At 40.4% G+C, this 12599-nt stretch overlaps 1 protein-coding gene across 1 annotated transcript in view; it reads right to left on the bottom strand.

Moving 5' to 3' along the window:
* The window catches only part of gbe1b (glucan (1,4-alpha-), branching enzyme 1b), a 72725-nt gene extending 64092 nt beyond the window's left edge, over positions 1-8633 (bottom strand). The window contains exons 1-2 of the mRNA XM_028419244.1: positions 8426-8633; positions 1106-1275 (exon numbers count right to left, since the gene is read on the bottom strand). Of these exons, the coding sequence (XP_028275045.1) occupies positions 1106-1275; positions 8426-8601 (346 nt within the window). The 5' untranslated portion in view covers positions 8602-8633. The remainder of the gene's footprint in view (positions 1-1105; positions 1276-8425) is intronic.
* Positions 8634-12599: the final 3966 nt, after the last annotated feature.

Here is a 12599-nt window from a genome sequence, read left to right as displayed (position 1 = left end):
GAAGATGAAAAAGAAAGCAGATTTTTCCAATAGCAATGGACAGCAGCCATTATTTTTTATTTTTTTTTTTTAATAATTCAGTAACCGAAATGTTTATGTTAGTGATCTGTACATTGTAAAGTTGTGAATGAATCCATTATCTAAGGGACTTTTGCAGCCTTGCTACCACCTCTTGAACAAAGAAATGATACCAAAAACAGATTTAAAATTACAATATTACAAAATAATACAGAAAATCCCAAAAAGGGTTTGAGCAACTTTCACATTTAGACCATTTAAAAGACTGGAAACAAGGTTGTATTAGCTCATATTTGATGATGAGTGATGTCTCAACCAATCGTGTTAATGACCATAAAAATAAATTATTTTGCTGTATTTCACAGTTCTAACCAAAAATAACATCCAGAAAGTCTACCAACCTGAAATTACTTTCAAAGCTGGGACCAGGGGGGAATAGATATTTCAGTGCAAACACAGGGGTTGCACTCTCTCAACAACTTTGCAAAGTGATGATGAAATAACCACCTACTAAAATATTAACAAACACTCCCACGTTCAAAAGATCCCCCTTCAGTATGCAAGTTTACCCTGTGTAATCAATATCTTCCACATTTATTGCTCCCAGGTTGGTTGATCAAAAGGGATGATATCCTTGCAGCACAGTATGCTGCGCTGTTTTTAAATTTCTGGCCCTTTAGTGTTGAAAAGTCAAATTTCTTATTGAATACACTGTGAAAATATGCAAGCTTACTTTCTGCATTGAAATCTCTTTTAGTCCCAGCAGTGTATGTTTTAACTGTATTCTCCTTTTTAGCATTGTGACCTATTGATTGCTTCAATATTCATTTTATGCAGCTGCTGATACACAAAAGAACATTTTGCAAAACATTACCTTGTACATATCGACGGTTGACAAAGAAACAACAATTTTGAAGCTACTGCTTTAATTTCAGGTTGTTCACATCCAAACTGGGTCAGTTTTACAGGACTTGCAACATCAGTGGGCAGTAATAAAACTAAAGGAGGACCTGGATATCACACACACACACACACCTCACTGGTGTCATGGTGCTCAGGAGCAGGCAGTTCTCTGCAGGCTACTTACTGAAATCGCCGGTAAGAAAGAGGGCCTCAGCAGCCGGAGCCCACTCTTTAAAGAAGAGGCTGTTGTCTGGCTGTCGGTGCACACCGAAGTCATTGTAGCTGCGTGTGAACTGGTCAAAGCCTCCTTCTGCCTCCTGCAGCTGGAAGAGCTGCTTCTGCAGCAGCTCATACCTTCAAACCAGAGGGAACACAAGAAAAAAGCACATTAATGGTTACATCCAAACTGTATATCGTCCTTCACTGATATTGCCCAGATAGACAGTTATTTTTTCACCCAAGTGATTGGAAGTTATTTTCCCTCCCTCTGCTTCAGGTGGCATTTTCCCCCCATTTTCCAAGTATGCTTCTTAAAAATGCACCGTTGTGTAATCTTGATTATGCAGCAAGTTACAACATACTATGTGTGTAATAGTTAACAAATGGAAGCTGTGGGAATAACAAGGATTGTACTGCTTATTTCTTTAGTCTCTTAGGTCAGGACATGTAACCAAAATATATTATTAAACACCCAGTCCATACATACATCCTTTTAACGATTTAGTCCATCAAGGCCATAGAAGAGCAGAGACACCCGGGCCTCTATGTTGCCATCAACCTTCCTCAGCTCCTCAAAGTAAAATCTCAGCAGCTAAAGATGTGAATGACTAATTACCAGTGACGATGGCTACCATTATCTATAATAATTCATTTGGGTGTGAGTCAACCTTCCAAAAAAAGACTTTCTGTGTTATTTTGCAATTATTTCTGCCTGACATATCACAGCTCACATTCTAGATAGGCAGACAGGGTAGGAGCATGCTTGTCCTCCATTTTTGTCGTTACCAGGGTGATGACCTAAAATAGCAGAATGTCCTTATAAGTAAAAAAAACTTACTACAGGGCCAGTTCAAAGGTCGTTGAAAGGACGGCTCTTTGAGTAAAGTAACTGTGGTCACATAGGTGTAATCATGAGCATAGTAAACATGAAAATGGCACACTGGCAAATGTGCACTTTTCCATGCCAACGTTATCTTTTTAAGGTCCAATCTCTTTGCAAACTCACCTCATTGCCTCCTGACTGTGTAACTAGAGGCATACCCTACGAGATAAACCTGTCTGTTACCTTCAGCAGCGAAGGACAGACTAACTACTTTGCAATTTATCTCACTTAAGTTCCTGAAGCCAGGCTGGTGTCCATATCAGATTCCCCTGGTACAGAAAGTCTCTTTCAGCCAGCAGAGTTAAGTGCACTCCCTCCCCTATAGCCCTGAAGCCAAGCTCAGACTGGCCTATGAATGCCCTGGGGCTAGTGATGATGGGCTGAAGTAAAGGCGCAATTTCTCAGCAGCTGCTCCTTGTGTTGAGTATAGAGGATACAGACAGTGGTTGCCAAATGTAAGCCTTTGTAGTCCAACCAACGCTGCCACATGCCTCCTTTGCCACTTTGTCACCATTTCAACAATATGCTGAAAGGAAGGACAAAGGGAGGCTTCGCATAAGGCCAGAGCTGCACTGCCACAGTAATAACAGCAATGAAAGTCATGTCTATAAAAAATGATTTCCAGGGGCTTAAAGCAGGGGAACTGTAGTAATCTGTACACACCTCTAACATCTATTTCTACCTGAGAAGAAGAGAGTCAGCTCTCACCTTACCAATGCTGTGAGCTTCACACAATAACACACTTCATAGAATCATTAACAACTCAAAACCTGAACGTATGTGAATGTATAATGTGTCTTCATCTACAAAACCTGTCACTATCTACTGCACACGGTATAAGCCACATTTAGCTGTAAAATACTCCCATCAAGCAGCAAAGAGCAGTCTGAGACCATCTCAGCACATATGGCAACTTTTTCCCCCACTGCTGGTCCTGAATACCTAATGCTGGCAAGGGAAAGATACAACTGCAGAGCTGGACTTCTGTTCATAGCTCATGTTACTGCTGCATGTTTCCAAATCATGCCATCATGAACATGATATGCATCTTATAATTCCAATGTTTTAATATTTGAATGGACAAGTGACTTTGTGAGTTGTTTGCATCGAACCTGACCAACATGGCTGCTCATTTGGAAAAAATTTGCGTTCATAAGCTGTTTAAGCCGCCTGAGTTTCCAGAACCTGCAAGTCTATAGACCTTAACATTATTCAAATGAGCAGCAGCCAATATGCCGCCATTTTCCCCAAATGTGACACAAGCAGAGTGCATTTGGCACCAGCTCAAACACAAAGTGGATGCATTTGTATGACAAATCCTGTCATAAGTGCAGTATTCACAAGCTAGTCACTCACAAACAGATCCCCAAACCAACAAAAAGTCTGGGTGACCACTGACTGCCAGGACACCTATGAAGAACACTATTCTTCCACAACAAATTCCTTCATATATACAGACAGAGCACTGCCTGACACGTGTTGAGAACTGGAAATCGTCAAGGCCATGACATTTGCTTCGCATGATTTTTTTCATGCCAATCAAACCATTCAGTGACCCCTCATGCTCTACAGTGAAGGTCATTGTCCTCCTGGAAGAGACCACTCTGTTTCATTGTAGGATAATGGTGATTACTCAGAGCAACTTGGCATTGATTTGCAGTGACCCAAGTGGACCCAAGCCGTGCCAGCAAAATGCCCTCCATGGGATGACAGAGCCACCAGATCCCCTCGCTGCAGAGGTCAGACTTGTGTCGCTCTCACGGACTACGCCAACAAATGCTCTCCTCAAGAATATAGTGAAGGACAACTTCCCTGTCCTCACTTCATTTTTTTTTTACAGCTTATCCTGAATTATAGAAAAGACATACCACCAAAACCTCATCCCAAAAGAACAAGGCAATATTTCAGTTTTACTAAGAAACGCTGCAGGTAACACACAGACCCTACTAATCCCTGCAGCTTCAACAGATTTCTGTCCTGCTTCCCATTCAGTTGTAATAGAGCAGCAAGAGATTATAGATGTGAGGAACAGATTACAATCCATGACCACTTTTCTCTAAATAAAAAAAAAAAATCACCACTGGCACCACTGAGATATTAACCTACATCACTGTGTACAGAATCATCATCTGTCTCATGACTTGTACACTAACTGAAACCTTACTATAAGTACTCAAAAGGGGAAATGTGTATTACCCCAAAGTCACAAACCGAAAAGTAAATAGGGAATATTTACAGAAAGTGCTCCTGGACGAGAAGACAGAGGGCCAGAGGCACACAAAAAAAGCTAATCAGTTGGCAACAGCTCTGTTGAAAATCCAAGTCGGTGTTTGGAGGTGCCAGAGAAGGTGGGTCAGTAAAGAACTCATCACTGGGAAAACTGTGGTGCAAAGGATGTTCAAGACAGCAGAGCAGCTGGGGGACACTCTCCTGAATAAGACGGATGAGGCTCAGAAACAGCTGGAGGAACTTGACTTTAGCTCGGAAGCCCAGTGAGAAACAGTGGAGGATCAATCAGCTCCAGTGGAAGAAGATCTCCACAAAAAACAAGCCCAGCAGGAGACGAGTTGAGTGAGAGAAAAAAAAAAGAGGAGCAGCATGAAGTCCTGATCTGAAGACAAAAAGTCCAAGAAGAAATGTTGGACAGCCAAGCTGTTCTCATGCTGGCACCAGCGGCGGAGGACAACTGCCATTTCTCCTCTGACATCATGCGACTGGAGGATTTCTCTTTGACTCTCTGGTGAATTCAAGAATTTTTGGAAATGTGCAGAATTCTACAGCCATTATGTTTAACTATCTCTCAGAGTGGTTTTGAACAGACAGATGAAGAGCCAGGAAATGAAATCTGAAAGTCTAAATATTGCAGTTCCACAACAAGTGTTTGAATAATCAAAATCAAACTCAATTTGAAATCTGACAGTTGTTCTGTAATCTTAAATCATTCTCACTTTTTAAAATTCCCTCCACACAGCTTCTGAACTCTGTAACCTCACTGTTAGACAATTGGGCATCTAAATTTAGAGAGTGTGTTCAGGTCTGGTTATTGTGTATGACTGATGGTGACAGCTGAAGCACAGACGTGTCAACAACAAAAGAGAAGAAAAAAAAGCTTTTTTCATGCTCTGGATTTCAGCCGTTTAAAAAAATGCTTCCAGCAACCAGGCCAGCAGCAAGGTGACTTTCAAATAACGTCATTAATGTCCTCCTTGACTAAGTGCATTAATGATGCTAAAGAGGGACCCGAACATTCGCACAGAAGCTGATTGATGAAAGCGAAATTTGCCTGCTGTGTTGACCCTCAATTAATGCTGCCGCAAGCTACTTTTAAAGTAGGAAACAGAACAAATTCATCCCTTATAATACAACAGGTAGAGTAAGAAATGTGATCCAACTGTTTCAATAATTATATTTAATGACGAATCCTTTCTCCTTTCATATCGTTCAGTGTTTTTAGCTCATTACTTTTCAGTCAGAGCACAGGCATTAGTTATCACTTCAAAGTCCATAAACTTTAAATAGATTTCATCATCACCACAAGCAGAAGACTGAGACTTATTGCTGTATTTTTTACTTTGAAATGAGTTGTGATGACATACTCAAATCTGTGCGAAAACTCTTTGCAATAATAAGCAGCAATCCCAATGCTCCCTGCTTTCATTTGGTCCAATTTAAGAGATACATGGTGCCCCGAGCTGCAAAATCCTAGCAGCACTTCCTGCAGACTTGCGCAACAGGAAAGATAAATAATGAAGAGTGTCAACAGAGCACTGCTCATTGGGGCTGTAACCTGTGTGCAGCATCAACGGTTGTTTTTACAATCATTCTGTAACTAGCATCCTGAAAAAAATAAAAATAAAGAGTTGCCTGCAGCCACGGAATAACTAATTAGAATGAGAGAAATCTACTGAAATCATCTGAGCTGTGTGTGTATGTGTGTGTGAACAGTGGCTGTATCTGCATGAAAGTTCAACAAACCTGAGATGTGGGCAGTCTTGAGCCACGACATGGTCAGCCTGTATGGTCATAGGTCTCTTTCTGATAAGCCACTGGGACTCAGCATGACACTGTAACCCGAAACCGCTCTTGATTCTTGTGCCTGTGCATGATACGCTGTTTGGACCCTGGGCCTTGGAACACCATGGGGTTTATCAAGAATTAACCTTCACACAGCAGTGACCCTATATGTAAAATAAATCATATGCAACTCTCATCAGCGGGACAGGTGTTTGAAACATGTCTAGGGCTCGGTGAAGCATAGAGATCCCAAGCTGTGTCTGAGATGGAACTGACACGCTCATCTCTGCGCAAAGCTCACATGCTTCAAATACAAAGCAGGTGGTCCCTTACCTGCCACATTAGAAACAAGATCAGACACAGTAATGAAAATGGATAAAACTATATGGCCCCTTAAGCAGAGGTTTAAAAGCTGAGATTCAAGGATGACCCAACAGAGAGCAGATACCGTGGCAATGTGAGCTGTAGATGATTATCACTGTCAAAAAAAAAAACCTGACTGAGTTTTCCAGCAGGTGAGGCTAATTTGACATGAGGTGGGGAATTGAGCTGAAGAATTACAAGTCAGTCTGTGAGCCAAATGCCTTTCCATCTGGAAAAGAGACAGGAAATCATTGACTATCAACTATCCCTTCATTTAAGTCTAATCTTTTCAGGTTACAAAGACACAAAAGCAGCAGAATGTGACATAAAAACATGTGAGGCTGCACACTATTGACACACAATCTATTGACATAGTGTCTACATTTTGAGATCAGTAAACGAGGTCAGTGCATTCACCACTGAAGGACACGTGTTTGTTTTTTTTTTAATGTCTCAGCACTAATTTAATCCTTTGGGTTCGTTTCTGTGGTCACAACAGAATACATCCACCATGGTTTCCTGTAAATATATTCACTGTTTTTTATGGCTTCCCCTGGGTGATCCAAGTGACACAGAACAAACAAGACCATGGGTCTCTGAACTGGCTAATTAGAAAAACTGATGTCTATGAACTTTAACTGACGCTAATTAAACTTGATTATATTAAAAGGTTTTGTCTCCACTGAGTGCTTGTGAATATATTTAGTGAGCTGACGTCTCTGTCCGTGATGTATCCTGTTGCAGAGAGAGGTGGGACACTACCCAGACATATCAGGGGCAAGTTAGTATGAAGCCCATAAATAAATCTATATTTAAAATCATAGACTTCAGCAGTCTTTTGATCACAAAGGTTAGAATCAGAAATATGACATGCATTTAGAGACCAACACTGCTAGAAGTGTCAACATGTTTTTCACTTTTTGTTTTTAATACTCCCAGAAAGTGTGCTTAAGGTCTACAAACAGGAGAAAATTTATTTCATTTCAATTCACCACTGTACAGCCAGTCATTAAAGCAAATGTAACCCCAGTTGGTCTGTCAGTCAGAAATAACCAATCATTATTCAGACATGAATAATGCAGAGATTGACCAATCAGAATCACCTTTTCAGCAAGGCGTGTAGTAACCTTAACAGAGTGCTGGAATCAAACCTTAAAGCCTGGATTGTGTCTGAAATCATCCCCTCCTCAGTATATAGTCCACTATAGAGTGGGTTAGCCACTTTGTAGTGCTGTACAAATGTGTAGTGAGAATAATTAAACCCTATGTAGTGTAGTGTTGTTTCTGTGGGTTGGAATTTGTAATTTATAATATAGCCTGCCAGATCAATAATGTGCACACAGTGCAAAGCCACACACAGATTGTCAGACAGATACACTATAATAAAAATAACACATCTGTTTGGAGCTCAAATGTAGGCTAAAGGAGAAACATTGTGCAACATGCTGCAAAGTGTAGGCTACTACAGGGCAGGAACACATGCAGCAGTCCTTATAGTTAATCCTAAACAAATGTCAGGAAAATACTGCAGGAGTCACACCTATTTATAAAGCCAGATTACAAAGAAACCAACCATCCACGCACAGCTGTCCGCGCAGGACACCACGACGCAGCGTGGACGTCACCTGACGCAGAAACACATGTCACACACCGAGGAAGTAAAGAGACGATGTGACCTTTCAGCAACTTGTCACAAAAAGAAAATTAAACGCGATCCTGGTGACAGTTCATTCATGGTTCATAAACTGAGCATCTCGTATCCTTTAAACGTGTTATTTAACAGCTGGATGGAAAAAGAGGGAGAATAAGAAGCTAACAGTTCTACTGAGGGGAAGTCTGCGACCTGTCCTTTAACATGTCAAACGTAAGCACAGGGTGAGTCACTGATGTGTTGCAAACATCACTTTTTAACTGTTAGTTGTGCATTTTTTACTTCAACACACGAACGGCAGTGTAAGCCTGGCTTTTAGCCACTTCATACGTGGAGAAGCAGCGCGCTAAGCCGCCGGTTGAGTGGTGAATTACCTCCTCTTGAAGTCCTTCTCGTACGCTTTGAGAAGAGGATCCATTTGGAGAAGGCAGCTGAACTCAGGACTGGTAATATTATCCTCGCTGTCTGCCATCTTTTCTCCAGACCAAACCAATCGAGCACCGACTGCTGCAGGGCGGACGGACTGACAGTGGCATGAGGGGACAGGCATGCTCTGTCATCGGGGTTTTTAGTATCCGGAGACAACAGCGAATCAGGGTGCTCTCTGCCAAGCCCGACCCATCACGGCATGCTTGTGTTTGTAGGAGGTCAGAGAGGAGCCGTGCCGAGCCGTGATAACAGTACAGCTTTAAGATGACAGGCACAGGCAGAGGGAGATGACTCGATGTGCGTCTTTGTAGGCTGCAGAAAAAAACAAAACAAAAGTACACATGTGATCACACGTGGAAAGGCACCTCTGTAGAACTCAGTATATTACCTCTACTATATATGCTTTTATTGTGAATAAAGGAGGATTTCAAAGATTTTTGGTATCCCTTCATATCAGCCTGGACTCACTAAAAACACACTATTGGCCACTTTGGCATAGTAAAATAACATAAAGTACTCAATTCATATTCTTCCCTACTTTAGAATTTGAATATAATGCTACTGTCCACCTATTTTATGAGGAGTAATTGAAAAGTCTACAATATACAGCTTGTGTCACATGCACACACATTTAAACTCTGTGTGCAGAAACTGTGAGATCTTTGTCTTGTGGTATTTCTGTTTCAGTTCTAAATTGTTAGTCAAAAAAATGTGCATTGATGTTGTTGGACGTATGAATCCAGCTGCCCACTTCTACAGTGTGCTATTAAAATCAAGACCTTAACCCTAATGATGCTGTACCGTGCCCTTCCTCCCTGAGACTCTTTACTGATGTTTTATGCTGCCTGTGTAAAAGACGTGTGCACCTGCTTTAGTGTCTCTTGCATCATACACCACAATTTATTGAATCAATAATTGTCTCCTGGTAGAATACACATGCTGCAATATTTCTTTTTATTGACGATGTTGCTTTTTAGAGTAAAACGTGTTAAATTCTTCCCTCGCCGCTTCTTGTTGTTACTTTGGTACAATTTTGCAATTCAATGTCAGGTCAAAAAGCTTCTTGACCCACATCTTGGTCTGTGATAACACTCTCTTGCGAATCATTTGCTGAAATCCCTTTTTAAATTTGCTACAAATATTCACAGTCAAATATGTAAAAGTTTGGATGAATTCCTGACCTTTCACGTAGAGCAGCCATGGGGCTACATTAATCATTAATAATACATTAAAGCGATTTATTTTTGACCAAATTTATTCTCCACAGAGTGCACTCCCCCCTCAATTTGGACACTCGGTGAGTTTTTCACCTTCTAGCCAAAATGTCAGCTTCACTCAAGACTTTTTTTTTTAATAATCTTCTGACCAGACTACAATTAAATACCCCAAATTGACTGCAAACCTTTTTGATTCAAACACTCTCCTGACTATTTATCTTGTTCTTCCCTCTGGACATTTTGAGTCCATCTGCATTAAAGTCTAAAAAATAAAAACCTCACTTAGTGTGCTGTTTGTCTGGACCAAATCTCTCACAGTATGAGGTGTAATGAACAGTTCAGCCTCTCGGGGCCACTACTGGGGCTTTAGACCCATAGAGCTGGTTGCCACAGCTTAACATAATGAGGCGCTCTTCTTTTTCTTTCTCTTTTTTTATTAGAAGTCGTTTATTACAGGCATTTTTTTCAGTACTCTTTAAAAAATTAAATGTCACCTGAAGGCTTAGAGGGTTTATAAAAGTGCAGGGTCATGATATGTGCTCACAAAAACACAGATTTTAGAAGATATTTCAACGTGTTTTATTTTAATATTGCTTTAATATGTTATCATTTGGGTGAAGTCACTGTCTGGATGTTGTCACTTCATCCAAGTTTCAAAGCTCACACTGCTCTGATTGTATTGTGTGAGGCCTCAGTGAGTTTTACCACAAAATACTTCACACAAGTGGCAGAACTAACACATTGGACTTGCAGAAAGGATAACCTTGCCATAATTTAGATTAAATCCTTCTTGGAAAAAAAGCTGATAAATATGCACTATGACTGAAGAAATAGTGCAGCTCTCAAAATGTGTTTGTCCTTGTCACAAAATAAAACTGTCCCAGCTAAAGGTCACAAAGTGAGCGTCACTCTGAAGAGCCATCTGTTGGTAATAGATGAAACAAGCGTGGTGCTGTCCACCCCAGAAGGTTATGCCAATAAATGCTGTCTCTTTGATGCACTGCAAAATAATAAATGTTTACAGGTATATGTTGAAAGTCACAGAAGTCCACGACAGAAACAGGCAAAAACATTTAAGTTTTCAGACCCTTTACCCATTTGTAGGAACAAGTTAAGTACAGGCAAACCCCCCGCATGAAAAATACTATTTCAGCAAAGGTGTTTGGTGATATTTAGATTATTATTAATAGTAATTGTGTAAGCAACATGTCAGAGGTGGGGTCAATCAACACTCAAAGACACAAAATAAGCTTTTATTTACATTTTAAGTATATGTTGCTGATAACTCTTATCTTAGTAAGACTTTTTTTGAACTTAGGGGGTTAAAAAATCTCAGTCTTCTTCCACCAGTAGTGAAAATTAAGTTTAAAAAAAATGATGTTCCATTGACCTAGAATCTAGGTCTGACCTGTATATCTAGGTCCTAGATATACAGTGGATGCTGTGGTGTAATAGTTGGTCACCTAGTGTGATTAGGCTATAATATAAGACCCATAGAAATACTGCTTGTTGCTGTAAGTGAAACTCACCCTTGTTAAAATCTGCTGTTTTTTGTGCGTCTGTGCTATAAAGCTTGTAGGCTTGTAATATTATGACTCTTCTACCTTTGATCAGTCAAACTCAGTCTGACAACACCATTTAAGTTCTTTCATCATAAATGTATACAGACATTTATAAATTAGACCCTGTGATAGCTCTGCAATCTCTGCCTGCGTTCCTCTCCTCCCATTCTATTCACCCAAATTTCACCCCAGCAAAATATTTTCCCCAGACACTGGTTATACAACCATGAGTGATTTCACTGTATTCAGCCATCCTTTCATATCGGTGGGTTTGTCTGCATTTCCTCCCCATGGTACTGGGCTGTATGTCCCATTGCAGAAAGAATCATATCACAGATGCAAAACACAGCTGAAAGGCCAGGTTCAGTTTCAGTGTGACTCAACAGAACCCGACACACACAAAGTTTTCATTCAACTGACCTTTTAGGACACTCGCATGTAGTAAACTGATATTATTGGCAATAATTAGTGTTTCAATACCCGTCATTATTAATCAAAGCATGATAGTTTCCTTCAAGCTGAGATAATTTCTTGGTTCTTGTTCAACCATTATAAAACACCTCCAAGGCAAAAACTGGAGCTGTTCAAAGAGATGATGATGTCAATGAATGCTAAATGAAATTCTAAATGCAGACTTGTAGATTTGTCAGCACAAAATGAGGTAAGCCGTCCTGCTGAATTGTGGTGTTCAGAGTTTAAGTGAATAAATCCTTAAAGTTGTTGGATGTACCCCAATTTATTGTCTATAGGAAGCAGACATTGGAGAGAAGTTTTGACAGGAAGACTGCCTAGCTGGGGTTTGGAAGGCTAGCACAAACCTTTTCCTATTCTGCTTTCATTCTCCCAGCCCGGCGCCTGGCTCTCCCAAGAATCAGATGCCTGGTCCCTGCAGGAAGCTGAGATCACGTATCCTGATCCAGCAGATCATGATAAAGGTCGATTGTTCAATGCCAGAGAGAAACACCAGTTGCTTAAATTACATATTTTCCCTCTTAAAAATATGTTGTTTTTCCAAACAGAAATGCTTTATTTGCTTTGAGAACGGCCATTCATTGATACACAGACAGAACAAAAAGAAAAAACATGATATTTTTGCAGATGTCATGGCCGAATGGTGAGGTGAAGAGGATTGATCACTTCAATGTCAATATACCAAATAAATACGGATGCTCCACTCATTCATTTAAATCCATATTTCCTTCCAATTTGATTTCCTGACATTCATCCACATTCTCCAAGGTCTGAAACATGCATTATTTGATTGAGATTAGGATGATGATGTTTTTTAATGGGAGTGTGGACAGTTCACCACAGCAGCGTACGGAGGGAAGATACTGTCA

The sequence above is a fragment of the Parambassis ranga genome, chromosome 13, assembly GCF_900634625.1.
Source record: "Parambassis ranga chromosome 13, fParRan2.1, whole genome shotgun sequence".
Classification (NCBI taxonomy): domain Eukaryota; kingdom Metazoa; phylum Chordata; class Actinopteri; family Ambassidae; genus Parambassis; species Parambassis ranga.
Note: the sequence above shows the minus strand (reverse complement) of the source record. Positions and strands in the feature narration are given on the sequence as shown.